Source organism: Epinephelus fuscoguttatus, linkage group LG10 (genome assembly GCF_011397635.1).
Source record: "Epinephelus fuscoguttatus linkage group LG10, E.fuscoguttatus.final_Chr_v1".
Classification (NCBI taxonomy): domain Eukaryota; kingdom Metazoa; phylum Chordata; class Actinopteri; order Perciformes; family Serranidae; genus Epinephelus; species Epinephelus fuscoguttatus.
This window is the reverse complement of record NC_064761.1, coordinates 27,475,572-27,493,705: the sequence shown is the minus strand read 5'-3', so window position 1 is coordinate 27,493,705 and position 18,134 is coordinate 27,475,572. Positions and strand designations below refer to the sequence as shown.

The following is an 18,134-nucleotide window of genomic DNA, read 5'->3' as shown; positions in this document are numbered from 1 at the left end:
TCTATTTTCATGTGAAGCACTCAGTGCTTATACTGCCCTTATTGTTAAGGACTTTGTGCTGCATTTCTTGCATGAAAGGTGCTACAAAATTCCTGCGAGACACTTATTCTGCTTTGACTTCTGTCTGACTTTGAACTCAAGAAACAACTGATTAGTTCTAACCTCTGGATCAGAGTGACTTTGCCCTGAAATGTACAGTAACTTCAGGTTTGTTCTCACACCTCACTAGGCAACATGTCTCCACCATCACAATTACTTTCATGCAGCTATCCAAACAAAACTAGTAATGTTCTGTCAACAAAACAAACTAAACAATCTCATCAGACAGGCTGTCTCTGATCTGTAAACTACCTTGGAGAACAGGCTGTTGTGCACCATAGGTAACATCTCATAACGATCTCCTAGTCAAATAACGGACTGCTTTCTTCTGTGTCAGTGCAGGAGGGTCGACAGGTGAAGCCTAACGGTGTTAACACTAATGCAAACCCTCACTCTGGACTTGCACATCTCCTCTCAACTATCTGATCAGTAACTGCACGATAGATAAACATTGCATTTATTTTGCACTACTTGCACTATATCACCACTGGCATGTATGTACAGTATGTTCAGCAACAATCCTCTCATTATTTAAGGTACTGTCCATAAGCACTGAATATGGCTAAGTACTACATTACTTTACCTGACAGTTACCTGCCTATCTACCTTACGTCACCTATCTATCAAACTTAGCTAACGTCACCTAGCGTTGTCACAATATAAATCAATACTTACAGACCCAGTGAACTTGCTGAGGGGAGTGAGCCGCACTTAATCTCAGTTGTCATCTTCCTTACAACTTCTCAAACAGTTACACTTACATCTTCTTGTCTGCTGTGACCTCGACATGACTAATCAGAGTATTAATCGACGCTGAAATATTAAATATCTAACGTTAACTGGCGTTAGCGTTAGCAGCCACGGTCTATTCCCGCGGTGTCTTGGTAGCTATTTAGCTGGCAAACCAGCGACTGTCGGACTCTCTTCTACCTACTAGAGATATATTTCGTCTCGCTAACTCACATAATCAAGTCTCTACCTCGCCTAATGCTGTTTACAAGTCATAATAATGTTTCGCCGACTCGGTGTATCTCAGCTTTTAGCTTCGCTAGCTAGCTAGCTAAATTAGCGGAAGTGTGGAAAATATTCTGTCACGCGATTCGTCAGTTGGTCTTCCAGGACTGTTCCTATTGGCTAACGTGTGGATCCGACACCATGTAGACCCGCCTCCCCGTGCCAGCTGAGACTCCTGACAAACACAAGGCCCTTATCCTACTTTGACAAGCAGCGACAACTTCTACAATCAAACCTCCTGAGCGGATCGCTTCAGCATGTTCAAACTGTGGAAATGAACGTACCGTGTAGTATGACAGCAAGCCGGCATTGTAGTCCAAAACGAACCAGCGGTACTGCCATCCCTTCATAACGTTAGTCCACTTGCTGAGCGGCCCTTCCATGATGGACGCCATCTTTACAATAGGCTGTGGTTGGGGAGGAGTCAGATAAGGTGTGGGCAGGCGTCACCGGCAGGATGCTACTGATGAAGATGATGATGCTGCTGATGAAGAAGATGATCTGAATAATAATCAGAATCCGGTTTATTGACAAGCAGGTGTTCACACACAAGGAATTGGCTTTGGAATGTTATTACACAACATTTAAACATTACGAGAAAATTAACTTAACAGTAAAAGCAAGTATTCCAAAATCAAGAGACATTTATGTAGAGTACAATAAAATCATGAAAAAATACTTCTTTATCTAAAGATATGTAAAGCATATCTGAATACAAATGAAAGTGCCATGTCGTTTTTAGAAGTGGTACTTATGTGAAGAAATGTGCAGAATGTTCAGGGAACATCCAGAAGTTCACAAAATGAAGTAGAGCTGCAATGAATAATACCTTAGTTGTCACCTATTAAATCAATTGGCAACTAATTTGATAATCCATCAATCTGAGTTTTTTTCTTTCTTTTTTGTTTGTTTGTTTTTTAAAGAAAGAAATCAAAATGGTCTAATTCCTGCATCTTAAATGTGAATATTTTCTGTTTCCTTTACTCCTCTGTGACAGTAAACTGAATATCTTTGAGTTGTGGACGAATCAAGACAATTGAGAATGTCATAAAGGGCTTTGGGAAACACTGATCAACCGTTTTCACCATTTTCTGACATGTTATGGACCAAACAGCTGATGAATTGATTGAGAAGATAATCGACAGTGAAAATAATTGTGAGTTGCAGTCCTAGTATGAAGTATAAAAATAATGTGTACGATTTGACCTCTGAAGAAACTGCAACTGATTGGAGTGCAGTTTGGAGCAATATTTTCAGATGTTCATAGAAACAAAATCACCAGTTGATCCATTTCAACACATGCCATAAGGACATATTTGACTTCCAAGAGGAAATACATCACCAAAGCTATTCCTAACCCTTTGTGCACTTTTTGCCAGCCTGAACAAATTGAATTTTTTTCACAAGGTTTGGGTATGAATTTTGGTCTCAAATGACTACAGTGATATCTGACATAATTGGTCACCGAATCCCTTAAGACCCAATTGTTCTCTAAGTTAATGATGACTCTAAACTGAACTTGTTTGAATAACACAGGAAAATTTGTCTTACTGGGTCCACTGCAAGAAAATGATTGCCCAGTGCTGGTTCCCTCCTCACTCACTCAGCATTTATCAGTGGTTAGCTTGTTGTCGTGATGCTTGAACTATCCACAGCAAGGATCAACAAAGCAAAGTCCTTGACTGTCAGCCTTTGGAAAGACGCGGCACTGCAGATTTCCAACCTAATGATCTCAGTGCCTCAAGTACCAGTGCTCCAGTGATAACGTGTTAGATGTTAAGTTGAATAGAGACCGTAGGGGTGGGGGGTACAGGGGTGTTCATAAAGTCATTATGTGGTTGGATGTTTTTGAGTGGGTATGTGTTGAGGGTAGGAGAGGGAATACTCACACCATTTGATACCTTCTCTGTACTCCAATTCCAGTGCTGAACAAATGGTGTTAATAAAAAGTTGATTGCCAAAAAAAAGAATGTGTACAATTTATCAACAGTCCATGAGATGTGTGTTAATATCACACATAAAGACAGATGAAGACCTTAATGTAACGTGTAGTCTCTCAGGGGCGGTGAGAGTCCATGATGATAATTAATCTATCAATGTGCATCATATTTTAATACATGACAATGTTTTGTATGTGTATTATTAATCTGAAAAGCAACAAGTGACTACAGCTACAAACAAAGGTAGTGGAGTTAAAAAGTACAATATTTCCCTTTGAAACGTAGAGACGTAGAATTACAGAGTACTATTAGGGTTGACTGTGATAAAGTTCACTGGGTTTGAACATATGGAGTTCATGAAATTAACCTTAGAAAGGCTTTTTTCTTTTTTTTATCTATTTAATTACACCTCTGCTTATTATATTACATCTGACATTTTCCTGCTTTACTATTTACATTTTGCAGATTTCTTGCATTTAAAGAGATACCATGAGGCTACTGCGCCTTTGCTCTTAAGCCACAGACAATAAAAGGTCATGCATGGAGGCAGATAAACGACCAAGAACAAAACAGTATTCATCAATATCTTTATTATTTACAATAGGCTTAACACTGATAAGCAAAACTTCACAGTAATATAACGTGAGCTTTAAATAAAAAAAAAAAAACAAAACAAAAAAAACAAAACAAAAACACAAAATATATATTTTGTACAATAAAAAAGTTAATGTTAACATCTCTGCCATTTTTTTTAAATCCCTGTTTAGATTCACATATTCCATTATTTTGTGTGTTGGTTTACATTGCACTCGTACAACTGAAGAAGTGGCCTTTGGTATAATGATGTGTACACACGTTCTCCAGAGCTGATCTCCAAAACAGAGACAGGAGGAAATAAAAAAAAAAAACAGATATACAGGATAAATGCAGGCGACATAAATAAAGACAATGCAGGAGACTGATAATGAGAATGAGCAGAAATTTGAGGAGAAAACATGGGCACCAAATCAATTTACTGATTCTGTAATCATTGATTAGATATGCTTTATTTCTTAACAACAGTCCAGACTTTGAGTGTGTTTCTAGAAGGTTATTTTTTTTTCTAGATAAGGCTTTTTTTGGGGAAACTACTCTGCAGAAATGCACTACAACTCAACAGAAATTTAATTAAGTTTGCTAGGCAATTCAAAAGAGATATTTTAGACAAAACCTTTGATGTGGTCAGAGTCTGAGACACCAGAGCAGCTTCACTTTAGTGCCATGTTTCATTTGTCAGAGAGGAAACACAACCGGATGTGGCTGCACTAACAGTGTTAATGGCCGCTAATGAACGGCCTCTGTAACCGAGTATCTAAATACATAATCTTCATAGACAAAGTGCACCTTTCGGTTTCAAGTTTGCATCTGACTGTTAACCTCCATATGACAGAAATGCATGCTGTAGTGATATGCTTATCACAATCTCATGGCAAAGGAAAGAAAACACATTGTTGTAAAGATGTACTTTAACGTTGCCATAGCTGTGATATCTTTCAGTGATAGTGTACTGTACATAAATTATTTTGTTCACAAAAAGGCACCAAGAATCATGAAAGAAAAGATGATATTTCCGTCCATGTTATTCAGAAACTCACAGTGAATAGAAACCAATCATCAGTTTGTCTCGTAGGATCCTGTTTGGCAAGAAGTTGGACATTAAGACTCACACACGACGACGTGAAATGATGATATAAAACGCACCACAACACAAGTTGACATAAACGTTTACTTGGCAATCCATCAAGTGTCATTAACAGGCATTTTGAAAGTGTTATGGACCTGCAGTGATTAGGTTTTGCGGTATGCAACATGTGTGGACGAACCGATGTGTCTGAGGCCTTATCCAGTGTACGTAAAGATGTGAGCCAAAGCAAAGAAAATAGAGTATCTTGAGTTTTGTGTGCGCTGTACACAGTTTTGTTTGTGCTCAAAAAACAGAGCAGCTGTTTCTGGACTTATTAGTGTGACTGAAATTAGGAGTACAGGCCAATAAAAAGAATTATAATAAATAAAATAAAATGGCACCGTAAGAGATTAAAGAGTCATGCAGATGAACATTCGCCCGGGTTCAGAACGGAAGAATAATACATTCATAAAGCAGATATTCAGATCTGGGTGGATGAGCCTCAGTCTTGTAATACATCTCTTCAGTCAAAAACATTGCTCTTTATGCTGTAACCACACATAAATCTTTTGTTTCCTGGATATGAAATAAATCAAATATTTACATAACTTTTCTCTCAAAATAGGTCTGTGCTTTTAATAAAAAAAAAAGGAATAATTTAAAATTCAAGTTCATACATAGACATTCTAAAAAGCATTTTTTTCTTTGAACCAAATAATGTACAAATTGCTCATGTGCTGAAGACATACTGCAGTTTTTTGTTTGTTGAGAGATCAGTACTGTGTGATTAGTGTGAAGTAGGTCTCTGCGTTTCGCAGTGTTCATACATGGAAGAATTTGAGGCACTGAGGACACGACAAGGCTACAGGGAATCCAGCACTGTCCATACTCAGAAGGACACTTATAAAATTCTGTCCCAATTCACCTGCTCATGCGCTACCCTGTGCTCTCCCCCCCCTCCTCCCTCTACTCTCTACTCTCTTCTGCTCCGTCATACAAGGAAGAAATGTAGTGTGCAAGGATTACTGGACATAAATATTGAAATGCTTTAGGAGACTGAGGATTTATTTTTCTCCCCATATTTGTGGCACTGTGTTAAGGTGTGAACATGAGTCACGTCACTGAAGCGAAGACAAATGCTGTGCATATGATAAGACACCCCACCATCATTCATCATGTTTTAGTATTGTGGGAAATAAACAAAATAGATTCATAAAAATCTTTTTTTTTTTTTTTTTTTAAATCTTTTCTTTTTTAGATTTGATAAGCCTGTATTTGGTAATACTGAAACGTACACTTGACGTTTCATCTGAGCTTATTTACATGCTTGTCAAATGCACACAATTTTCAACGATGTAAGTGATCCCTTCAGTCTTGTGAGGACACGTGGGAATGTCAGCGTCAAAACAGTTGATTATTCTCTAAAGATGATTCTTAAAAAACAAGGCTTTAAAGAAGCAGTGTGTAAGATATAAGGGGATATAGTGGCATGAAACGCTGAGGAATGCAGATTGCAACCAGCTGAAACTTTTACCGGTTAGATTTTCTTCAGTGCTCATTGTTCAGGAGGTTTTTACCAGGAGTCGAATTATCCACAAAGATCTCTTCCTCTCCAAAAAAACGGACTAGGGGTCAAAAATAGTCGCCTATTCCTACAATCAGGCTTCCATCTCCATCTGCATCGCCAATTCCTCCTTTCCAAAATGTTCGAAAGCATGGGTCAAAGTTTCTCCCATCAAGTCTGCTTTTACAGGGGTGTTGGTGATTTAGTGGATAGAGCAGGCGCCCCATGTACAAGGGTGTTGCTGTAGCGGCCCGGGTTCGACTCCCGCCTGTGGCCCTTTGCTGCATGTCACTCCCTCTCTCTCTACCCCCTTAACACTTGTCTGTACTATCAATTAAAGGCTAAAATGCCCCAAAGAGTATCTTATATATATCTTTATTTAAAAAAAAAAAAAAAAAACAGTCTGCTTTTATAGATCACAACTTTTGTGTGGGAGGTGGCGTACACCTCTTTCAGGCCTTGTTTTATGCGCACGCAATGTTTATAAATAAGAACCCATGTGATTTAAACACTGAATAAAGCAGTTTCATGTTCAAAATAACTTTTCCAATGCTGCTCATCGCAGAAGAGCTACTAACTACGGTGGCTGACGTGAAAACATAAATTGGCCCTATCTCAAGTTTGTGTTTGGCTTGTCTCGTCTGGGCTTCTGTGAAAAACATGGTGGCGCAACATGGCTGACTCTATGGACGAGGACCCGCTCCCTATGAAGATATAAACAGTTCACTTTAAGGTAACGAAAACTATATAACTGAAGAAAACAATCAATTTCTGCCAATATGTCCCCCTAAATCTTACACACTGCACCTTTAATTATAGGGAGATTTATAATTTTATCACATTTGTCCATCTACTTAAAAAAATACTATCATAAAAATGAAATAAAAATACTAAAAAAAACATCTGCACAGAAAACAAGAGTGTCAAATTGAGACCCCAAAACCTTAAATCATACTGAATTCTCATGTTGCTTCCAATCCTTTAGAATACAATGGCTTTAAAAAATGGCTTATGGTCACTCAGTTCCCCAGACACTGAGCAAAATACTCTACTGCGAAACACAGTACACCCAACTGATGATTCACTCATTTGCGAAGCACTGTTCGAGCTTAGTCAGTGAAAACAGTTGTCTAGTATTCTCAGTAAAGCTGGGCACAACCACCATCATTCGCGCTCAGTACGTGACAGACTGACAGATAAGCAGAGTGAGCTTAGACTTGGCCGACTCGCTGGCCTGGCTACACACAGCTGATACACTCGACATTCATTTAACAAGGAGGCCTTTTATCACGGCCAGGTGGAGACGTGGGGCTAAACATTTCATTGTGTGACTTGAACCACATTTAGTTTGGTATAAAGATTTCTGAATATGTACAGGTCAGAGCAAAATTAGTGTCCACACTGGCATTTTATGAAACGGTTGTTTGTAAACAGTAAAAAGAATAAATTTTGTAGTGATTTCTCTGAGGTACTTTAGAGATTCATCTCGTTTCGTCCCCCAAAAAGCTGTCAAAAGAACCAGAAACATAAAAAAAAGGGAATATAAGCAGTCTGTCGGGTAGTTAGGGGTGACGGTTGGTGTTGTCACAGTGGCTACCTCTGTACTACGTCACTAATCTCTTTAATACAGCTGTGCAGGTTGTCCAGTACAGTGTTGGGCCCCACGCCGCTCAGCCCTCCACCTCCTGAGGACGAGGCCCTCAGTTCATGCAGGCTGAGCTCCAGCTTCCCCACCGCCTCTCGGAAGGCAAATTTGTTCCTCATCTGAGGGATGCAGTCCACGTAACCTGAGCAGTAGTCTAGCAGCTGGTGGCCAGCGTCCAGCACCTGGCTGCTGGAGGGGCTTTCGGAGCTGGCGTGGAGGGCGCTGCTCAGGCACTCAGCGCACTCCAGCAGGGCCTCGCGACTAACTCGCTCCAGGGGCACCCTCTCTGCCTGCTGCCTGGTTCGCCGCAGTGCCACTTTGGAACCGGCAGATGGTGCTGTGTGTGAGGAGGAGGCAGTGGTGGCGGCTCCGTTGGCCATTTTGGTGGGAGTCGTGTTGGTGGTGGCAGAGCAAGATGAGGGAACGGAGGAGGAAGATGCAGGAGGCACTTGTGGTGGTGGCACTGACGGTCTGCCCGTCGCCGCTCCTCCTGACATTCGCCCTGACCTGTGACCTTTCAACGTGTCTCCGTTTACTTCCACAGGTGCTCCTCCTACCTGCTCCTCTCCGTCGCCGCTGTAGGAGTGTTGCAGGCTGCGCAGGGTGGGAGGGGGAGGAGGAGCACACTTGGGTTTTACAAGTCGCGGCCTGTCCCGATCTGCTTGGTGCTCAGACAGCAGTTTGAAGCGGTTCCCCTGAGAGTCTAGCCCGACCAGGTGCACATCAGCTGGGCTATGCTTCAGCGTGGGGGAGATTAGGACTGGAACTTTGTGGTTGTGAGTTGGTGCGCCTGCTGCAGCTGATGAAGCACTCGAACTAGAAGTCTTAGATGGAGATGGCCAACTCTGCTGCCTGTCCAGTCCTCCCCCACTCTCCTCTCTCCCCTCCCTCACCCGAGACAGACTGTCCGATTCCCCTACCTCCCCCCCTACCCCTGGTGCCCTCACTCCTACAGAAGCACCTCGGGGTAATAGCTTGGCTTTGGGCCTTTCCCTGATCTGTGCTGTCCCCTCATCCATCCTCCTCAGCAGAGTTTCTGAGGGCCGCGCAGCCCCGTTCTCTGGCTGCGAGGTTGTGGATGCAGTCCGCTCTAGAGGGGGTTTTGCACTGCGATTCCTGGGTAAAGTCAGAGCCATGCGCTCCAGGTCTGGCAACCCAGCTGACATCGAGGAGGTAGAATTGGACCTAGGAAAGGGTTTAGGCCCTCCAGCTATACTTCCACCCTCCTCTGAAGAGGTTGTCTTTCCTGTCCGTAATCCCAGGGTCTTTTTGATGAGTCTAGGGGTAAAAAAACCAGCCAACCCGCTCCAACTGCTGCCGCTTGTAACCTGTGAGGCAAGTCCCCCACCAGAGGGCTTCTGTCCAAAAGCAGCCCCACAGCAGCGTGACTGCGCCTGAGTTGGCTCTCCATGGGAGTGAGACGGAGAGGCAGAGAAGCCACCGAGACTGTCCGACTGGGGAAGGGGAGGAGGAGCACTGAAATCAGCGGTTGGCTCGTATTTCTTGTGAGGCTGAGTTTCCATCTCCCGGAAAGAACTGCTCCTCTTGGGTGGCGTCGGGAGATTGTGTTGGAGCTGAGAGGATGGTGAGGATGAAGAAGAGGAAGACTTCTTCTTTATGAAGGAGCTAAAGAAGCCAGTCTTACGGTCTCTTGTAAATGTGCCCATATCCTGTGCATCATCTAAAAGGTTGCCGGGAGATTTGTCTCTTGGTTGCTGTTTTCTGGGCAGAGCTGGGGAGCTGCCTGATCGGCCATCCCCTCCTAACAAAGACGACGCCCAGCCTGGAAAGAGAAAAGAGAGCTGGATTAAAACTACGCAACAAAGCAGCACACACATCTATCTTTGTTAAAACTTTACTTAATACGTTGCAAGAAACAGGTAATGAACGCTGCTCTGAATTCCCATAGTCTCTCAATATGGCTGCCTATACATTAATGTCACTCACTCTTTCTAAAAGCTGTTATTTCATCCTTGGGGAGTCATGAGTAAGGAAAAAGCATTTCAGGAAAAGGGATGGAAAGTTTTCAGGCCATGCCAGTCATGCAAATGCAGACACTGATTCAATGATTTACAAGGTGCTCTTGTAAAAGATGGGATGATGAGTACACTTCCAGGAAGTGATGAAAACACATGCCAAACAGATTCCTCCCTGTCTCTGTTAGCAGGAGGAGCATTGCGTAACTTCGCTCAAAGAGGGAAACACATTTTCTCAGTTCTGCCGGCCTTTAAATCAATACAGAGTAGTGCACAGTCTCCTCTAAACAGGCAATAAATTGGGACTTATGGAGAAGAGAACTGCAAACTGTGACTTGTTATAACTTCAAAAGTTATCTCAAGTAAATACAGGCACTAATAATTCAGTCTCTGTTCCTTATTTTGCATTTGCATGTAAATATAAATGCATACAAATAAGCAACATTAACACAACACATATGACATTAACATAAAGTAGAAATTACAGTTGCAGTCTTTGTGGTGTCATTAATGTCATATGTACACTTGGGGATGTTTTATGAGTAGTGTCTTGTGCTTAATGACATGTGAATGTCTTAATGACAAGCAGAATGTTCTGCTTGTTCCAGTTTTATCAGATTTATGATTTAATGAACGCACTGTTCACTTTATTGGTAAATAAATATGTACAGAGTGAAACATAAAAGCTGAACAATATGGTGACAGTGGGAAAATAGGTGAAGAAAGGGGCAAAGGAAGTGAAAGACAAAGACAGGCTGTCTTATTCACACATCAGGTAAACACACAAACAAAACAAAAATTTATTTATAATATAAAACCAATAAATAAGCAATAACTTAAACGAGACAAGACAAACAAAAGACAACATATATTGTGGAAATTTAATAGTTGGGTTAGCAAATTAATACATGATTTGTTGCCAAGTATTGATTGGGATATGAGAATAAGAGTCATGCAATGACTGAGACGAGACAGAACATGAGCAAGATCTTCATTCCATTGCTGATAACAAACAGTTTCCATAAATACAGACTATACAATTTGTCAGAGATGAGGAAGAATGGTTGTGTTGAACTTGTAGAACACTCAGTATATTTGGTATCACATTATAGATAAGCTGAAACTACAAATATAATGATTGAACAAACTGAAATCTTCTAAGGTTAATGATAAAAGTCTTTTAAAAATACTATGCAGGAACTGGTGTATCCTGGGAATTGTTTAAATATCATGATACCAGTGCACTTTAAGTCATACCGACACCAATAAAAAAACTTAATTGATACCTTTTTATTTATAATATATTTTTCTGCTACATTCAATACCAATTACGTGCATGTAAGCATTCAGTTAGCTACTTTAATTACTTAAAAATGTTGTGGGGGAATTTAGGCACGCTGAACTACCAACTCTGTTATATACACTGCGCGCGGCATCACCACACCACAGCCTGTATGGGTCATAGCTACGGCAGTAGTGGGCCATTTGCACATGGCATTTAATTGAAGAACACCTGTGGTAATTGGCTGTGAGCAAAAATAGTGAGTCAGCAGTGATAGACTCTTCCCTCAGCTGTCCAGGGCTGCTCTCGCTTTCCCGGACCAGGAAACTGCCACTGATGAAGGACGAGAGCATGTACTCTGCGACGCTGCGTGACACAAGCCAATGGTATCAGCTGCGCTTCTCCAGACCTCAGCGATACATGATGTGGTAAAGATGGCACTTAACGACTGCAGTATTTCTACAATTATTTTATTGTTTCTGCAGAAGAATTAGTTTGGTGTTTTGGAATTAATATTTATTCTCTGTATGTTTTTGTATATTATGGTTCTTTTACAGTTGTGTTTATCTTTCACATTCTTTAATTGGTGTTGGATGACATGCACATGAGCACTGAAGTTTCATGGCTGAATAAATGAAACCTTGAACTTTAGAAATCAAATACTTCAGAGTGCTGACATAGTTGTAATTTGAGGGCAGTGTGAGGGGACTATGTCAGGCTGTGCTTGCAGATCTGCTTTGAGATCAACCGTATGCCGGACACATGCTTGCACCAGTGATCAGTCGTTGAGGAATATGACGGCCCTTCTTTTCAGGCGTCGGGCTTCGCGGCGCTGCAGTCGACTTGGGGAACCGGATCTCTCTGGCGTACCTGCAGAATCATAACATGGTGCATCTGACTGGTTGGTAGTGAGGCAGGCGTGTCTGGCTGTACCTGAGTGACCGTGCGTGCTGTGGTCAGATCGCCCGTCGAGTCCGCCCTCAATGTTTTCCTTGTTTTCTGTGTGCTTTAGGAGTGTGCGGGATTTGGAAGGCAACAGGGGCATGTCGTGACTGAAAGGGTGAAGTGGTCCGCAGTGACCAGAGGAGGCCGTCTTACAGAGCTCCTCTGCTACCTCTGCAATGTACAAAAAAAGATAACAATCATAATTAGAAGGCAGTCATGATCCAAATTCAAACCAACATACAAACATTTGCTGACCAAATACGCCTGTGTTAATTCACAATGTTTTAACCCTCATCAAATGATTAGTCCAAATCTTACATTAAGTGGTGAGGTAAAAACTTTTTATTTTCTAATTTTACACTTTGCTGCTTGAAAGACATTGTTTTTTAACCTTTTCCCTACATCATCTGAAAGCGGGGAACCTGAAGATTAATTTAGCAAGTTTGGGTTAGCACCATTTGTTACACAGATTTGGTACTAAGTTTAAGCATTTCTGATCACTCAAGACTGGATAAAAACAGTCAAAAATCCCTCCAAAATACCACATTAAGGCACCAAGACCTTCAGTAACACCACATTAAAATCCATGCTGTCAATTGGTATCAAAAACTTATTACATTTGGAGATTTCTCTAAGAATTGTATTTTTTGGCGATTGAATGGTGAGTACTTCTCGTCTAAACTGCTGAGAAACCTCCTTTTGTTAAAAAAGCAAAAATGGTTTTTGCCCAAAAGTGCATGGGACTAGCAGAAAGCAGGTATGTCTGTAAAGGGGAGACTTGTGGGTACGAACAGAACCCATCTTCATTCAGATATCTTAAGGTGAGAGTTCAAGGGATCCCTGTGAAAATGGTCATGTAAGTTTTTCTCTCGTCAAAATTTAGCCTAACTTTGAAGTGTTATTTGAACCCCCTCCCAATAAGCTAGCATAACATTGTTGGTACCAATAGATTCCTTTGGTATTCTAGTTTTATATGATACCAGTATATCCAGCTTTAAAACTCAGCCTGCTCCAGTCTTTGAATCACAGTATTGTCAGCTGAGGATGCCGTGACTATGCTGAGTAACAGGGAACAATAGTTTTATCTGAAATAAGAATTTCGAGTCGTCTCTCAGAGAAGCTGAATTGAACGGGTAACTCAGCTGAGCCAAGTAAAAGTCAGCCTTCTGAATGAGAATGAGAGATCGTTTGTTTAACTTAATCGGTGCGGTGATTTTAGAAGCTTTATTGAAGCTGCACAAAAAGTGACAGTTGAACTGCCAGCTGAGGATGAGCTACCGTACCTTCAGAGATGCTGGAGTCATGGAACATTGTTTCGAAGGCTTGGTGGATCTCTGCGAATGAAGGTCGGTCCATTGGGCTCCACTGCCAGCCTATCACAGAGACAGACAAAAGTGCTTGTTACTACTAGAAAGTATTTGACAACTATATATGACTTCAAATTGTTTTGAAGAAATGTGGTCTTTCACAGAAACTGTGACTCCAGACTAAAGTTCTTTCTGATGACAGGATGGTGTGTTTTCAGACAGTATGAAATAAGATGCAGTGAACTGTGACATGACAAACGCTTGACAAAAATCGAGGAAAGAGTAATGGGCGAGCTAACTTTTTCAAAGCTGTCAGCCTCTATTCATGTCTGCCCACTGGAGTGCAACCACTGGATGAATACGTGAGACAAAGGTAAGATAGCTACTACTCACATGCTCTCATGAGTTCATAGACTTTAGGTGGACATCCTTCAGGCTGTTCCATACGGTAACCTTTCTCCAGGAGGTCATAGACCTGAGACAGATCGATGCCAGGATATGGAGACATGCCATAGGTGGCAATTTCCCATAGCAGCACCCCGAATGCTGTAAGGGGGACCATTTTTAGAGAATCAAACATTAGCACACTGGAAATAAGCTACAAAAGAAAAACACTTAATACTTCGATATTATGAATGTATGCACATGTGTTGCTCACCCCAGACATCAGACTTGATGGAGAAGGTGTTGTATGCAAGGCTCTCTGGCGCAGTCCATTTGATGGGGAACTTGGCGCCTGCATGTGCCGTGTAGGTGTCACCAGTCATTAACCTGCTCAGGCCGAAGTCTGCGACCTTCACAACATGATTCTCCCCGACCAGACAGTTCCTAGCTGCAAGATCCCTGAGGGAGGGATAATGAAGTAAGGAGAAGAGAGGAAGAGGAGGAAAGAGACAGAAATTAGACCACTTTGATATACGAGGTGGATAAATATGCAAGACACGCATATATACACACACATGTGCGAGTCTAGAGTATCCCCTCACCTGTGTATAAAGTTCTTCTTCTCCAGGTATTCCATGGCAGAGGAGATCTGCGTGGCCATGTACAGCAGCACCACAGCGTTCACCTCCTCCTTGTCACATTCTCTCAAGTAGTCCAGTAGGTTGCCGTGTGGCATGTACTCAGTCACGATGTAGAACGGAGGCTCCAATGTACACACACCTGTGGGAGAGAGGCAGCAGTTAGAATACAGATGGCAACAACCACTAAAGGCCTTTTCATATTAGGTACAATTGATTTGGACCATGCCTGAGTACAATTGCACCCTCTCAGCTTTCACATTAGTGATGTTGTTCTGTACGCATGTACACTTGTGTCATCATCTACATGACATTTCTGTTGTACCACAGTGTCGGAAAGGGCACTGCAGATGGACACTGTTGCCCCAGTGACCACCATCAATGGGGACTGTCAGAGCAAAGTCCCTGCTGTGAAAGCACCCTAAAAGTGTATGTCTGCCGAAGCTACCTCAAGAGTAATTTCAGGAGGTCAGGATGTATTGAGATACATATTAAAACTGATTTGGTTCTGTAGAGGCGCAGTTACTTATTTGTAGAATCAGTGGTATTCATAAATACTCACCAAGTAGCTGAACAAGGTTTGGGTGTTTAACCTCCTTCATAACGGCGGCTTCTTTTAAAAATTCTTCAACTTCCATGGTGTCCTCCTGTCATCACAGAAAAGAGAAAAAAAACTTTTATAAGTGGGTAGACAGACATACTAACGTTTATGTTGCAATCACATGTAATACCACAGTTCACCTGCAGGAGGCGATCTATATCCACTTTCACGATTAAGCATTTCACAATGAAGTTCAGTGAAATTAAATGATAAGGGGGGCCTTCTTACCTTGAGCGTTTTGACAGCCACTGTGAGGTTGTACTTCTTCCACACTCCCACGTACACCTCTCCGTACTGGCCTCCCCCCAGCTTGTGCTTCATGGTGATATCTGTGCGTTCCATCTCCCACTTGTCGTGGATGGGTGACACACCGTACACTGTGGGCTTGTTACATTTGGGTGCGGGGTAGTGCAGGGTGGTGACCAGGCCATCGGCGACAGTGGAGTGATGATGGACCAGCTCAGCCAGGGTGGCGAAACGGCTCTCAGACGTCACATACACCTGAGGCGGGAGGAATAAGAAAAGGATGAGGAGGGAGACAGGATTAATAAATGCTGTCAAAGTCCTCACACCATTTACAGCACACAGCCACACAACTGGAAATTATAATCTTTTATTTAATTTCAATCTACTAAACTCTACCTTTCCATCAGATGCGGTGTTGATCCGGTAGTGGTAGACTCTCCCCTCATAGCGGAGAGAAATGGACAGCTGTCCGGGGCTGCTCTCACTTTCCCGGACCAGGAAACTCCCATTGATGAGAGACGAGAGCAGGTACTCTGCTGCGCTGCGTGACACGGGCCCGTGGTACCAGCTGTGCTTCTCCAGACTGTTGACTGGTGTGATGTAGTTGGAAGGCACCCAACCTTGGCCATTCTTAGAGCGCACTTCACTCCACTCTCCATTTTGGTTGTAGCCCAGCACACGCAGCTTCTCACCTGGACACAGGAGGGGAAATGTGTTACACTTGATCTCATGGTGATATAATCAGGAGTAGCGTGGACTGGTGGTTAGAAAATTGATACAGTAAAAAAGCCCCATATTCATGCCTTTTATCTCACACATGCTCAAGTGCCCTTTACCAAGAGACTACGGCTGATCACTGCTTGAATAAATTTTGCAAGTCATTTTACTACTACTACTTATCAGTTTAAGTATACACACTATATCTGAAATATTTTCACTGCTTTAACTTGCCATCAGATGATTTCTGATGAGGAACTGAAGCTGTTACATCGCTCTCTTCAAAGCCAGACTCCATGAAGAAAAACAGTGATCTACATCGCTGAACAAAGGAGCTGCTGGTCTACCGCTGCCTTAATCTGTTAGTTTGTTTGTGTTTTTGTGTGACTTTGGTATGTACAGGGTTAGTTCGGATTCACTGAAGTCACACAAACACAAACAAACCAACAGATCAAGGCAGCGGTAGACCAGCAGATTCTGTTTTCAGCAAGCCAATTTTGTGAATGGAGTCTGGTGGCTTTGACAAGAGCATAGATGGGGAACTGAAGCCATTTATGGCTTATCCATAGGACGACTGTTTGACTGACAGGTAAGGTAGAGAAAATACTCTCAGTATAGCATACATTTAAACTGATGGCAGTGCCCCTACCGCTTGTCCAAACTGGGGGCATGCCGACAGACATCTACTGCACGTAATACACTGACTATGGATATATACCTCATACAACCCTACCTCAAAAAATTTGAACTATCCCTTTAAATTTTAAATTCCTTAGAGACATACAACATATGATGGAATATCTCTTCAGGTCACAAAGTTCACTATCACGCCTTGATAACAGGTCACACAGGATAGAGTAGTCATGGATACAAAGTGCCTCCCATTGAAACTACATCAAAAGCTATGGAACAATGACAGGGTTGGGTGAACTGCATATCTGTCATAGAGGGCTAGGCAAAACCAGGCATGTAGAGACTTAGTCTGTTGTCTCCATCTCCATCTGTCTCTGACGTCAATGCGGGAGGCATGAGCAGAGCGGCTGATGTGCTGGAGACATGAGGAAGGGGGGGTCCTATCATCAGTAAAACAAACAACACAGAATGAAGCAGTGATCAGACCTGTTAGTCTGATGGAGGATTGGGGAAAGACAAGGAGGAGGGCAGTGACTTGCCAGCCTGGGGAGGGAGGAGAAAGTATCAGTCTAACTACCTCTGCACTTCTACCACACACCCTCTACACTGCCTTTCTTCCTGTCCACATCCGTCTTTATCTCTCCCACCACTCTCAAGTTTTACACACAAAGTGTCCTTTAACCATGGTCGTCTTTCATCTCTGATGACATGGAATGTTACTGTTCAGTGGGCTTTCAGACCGAAACAGCTGTGTGTGTTAAAACAACACAGGGGCTGCAGTGGGAGTGTGCGTGCTGCTTCAGACACCGGTTAGTAGGCTTGGGAAGTATCTATTTTGTCATACCTTCATACCTTCCTAAGATTTCACCAGGGTATACAGTAGATGATGGTATTTGTGTAATACTATCTCAGCCGATTGCAAGTTCGCCAAACTCGCCAAACAAGAAAGGAAAAAAAAAATTGTAAACCTATGTACACCTGCTGAATTCAAGTTTCTCTCTTTCACCAAACTAAGACTAGCTTAATTACATTTTTAACTCATTGAAAAACACACTTCATCAACAGGAACAACATATAACTCACCAAAACCATCTTGGTTAGTCACTGTTATATAATCACCAACTCTGGTTTGGTGGAAATAAACCCATGTAAGACGTCAAGTAATGCTGACACATGCTGTTTTTTTTCCTGCGACTTTTCTGCTGTTGCTGGATGTCTTTGTACTAGTCCTGTAATGTTATCCCCACCATTCTCATAGTAGCCATCTTTCTCAGCTCAGCTGCCTGATTCAATGAGTAGACACTGACCTCTGGAGGCTGGGGCTACATGATACACAAAACAAATCATACTGCAATTATTTTGACAGATATTGGGATTGCAATGAGTCACGATTTTGTACCAAACAAGCATTTTTCCCTTACGCCTGGAATGTGATTTTTAAGCCGGGGCATCTTTGTGGCACCACAACACCTCATTTATA

General features: G+C 42.2%; 2 protein-coding genes across 8 annotated transcripts in view; both read right to left on the bottom strand.

The window, feature by feature from the left end:
* Window positions 1-1,531, bottom strand: part of osbpl9 (oxysterol binding protein-like 9) — a 46,282-nt gene extending 44,751 nt beyond the window's left edge. For all 4 annotated transcript variants that reach the window (XM_049587217.1, XM_049587220.1, XM_049587219.1 and 1 more), the window contains exon 1: window positions 1,398-1,531. In XM_049587217.1, the coding sequence (XP_049443174.1) occupies window positions 1,398-1,508 (111 nt within the window). In that variant the 5' untranslated portion in view covers window positions 1,509-1,531. The remainder of the gene's footprint in view (window positions 1-1,397) is intronic.
* A 2,105-nt stretch (window positions 1,532-3,636) lies between these two features.
* abl2 (c-abl oncogene 2, non-receptor tyrosine kinase) overlaps window positions 3,637-18,134 on the bottom strand; it is a 30,200-nt gene continuing 15,702 nt past the window's right edge. For all 4 annotated transcript variants that reach the window (XM_049587633.1, XM_049587632.1, XM_049587634.1 and 1 more), the window contains exons 3-11: window positions 15,701-15,996; window positions 15,287-15,559; window positions 15,020-15,104; window positions 14,422-14,599; window positions 14,094-14,278; window positions 13,829-13,981; window positions 13,412-13,501; window positions 12,117-12,299; window positions 3,637-9,708 (exon numbers count right to left, since the gene is read on the bottom strand). In XM_049587633.1, the coding sequence (XP_049443590.1) occupies window positions 7,874-9,708; window positions 12,117-12,299; window positions 13,412-13,501; window positions 13,829-13,981; window positions 14,094-14,278; window positions 14,422-14,599; window positions 15,020-15,104; window positions 15,287-15,559; window positions 15,701-15,996 (3,278 nt within the window). In that variant the 3' untranslated portion in view covers window positions 3,637-7,873. The remainder of the gene's footprint in view (window positions 9,709-12,116; window positions 12,300-13,411; window positions 13,502-13,828; window positions 13,982-14,093; window positions 14,279-14,421; window positions 14,600-15,019; window positions 15,105-15,286; window positions 15,560-15,700; window positions 15,997-18,134) is intronic.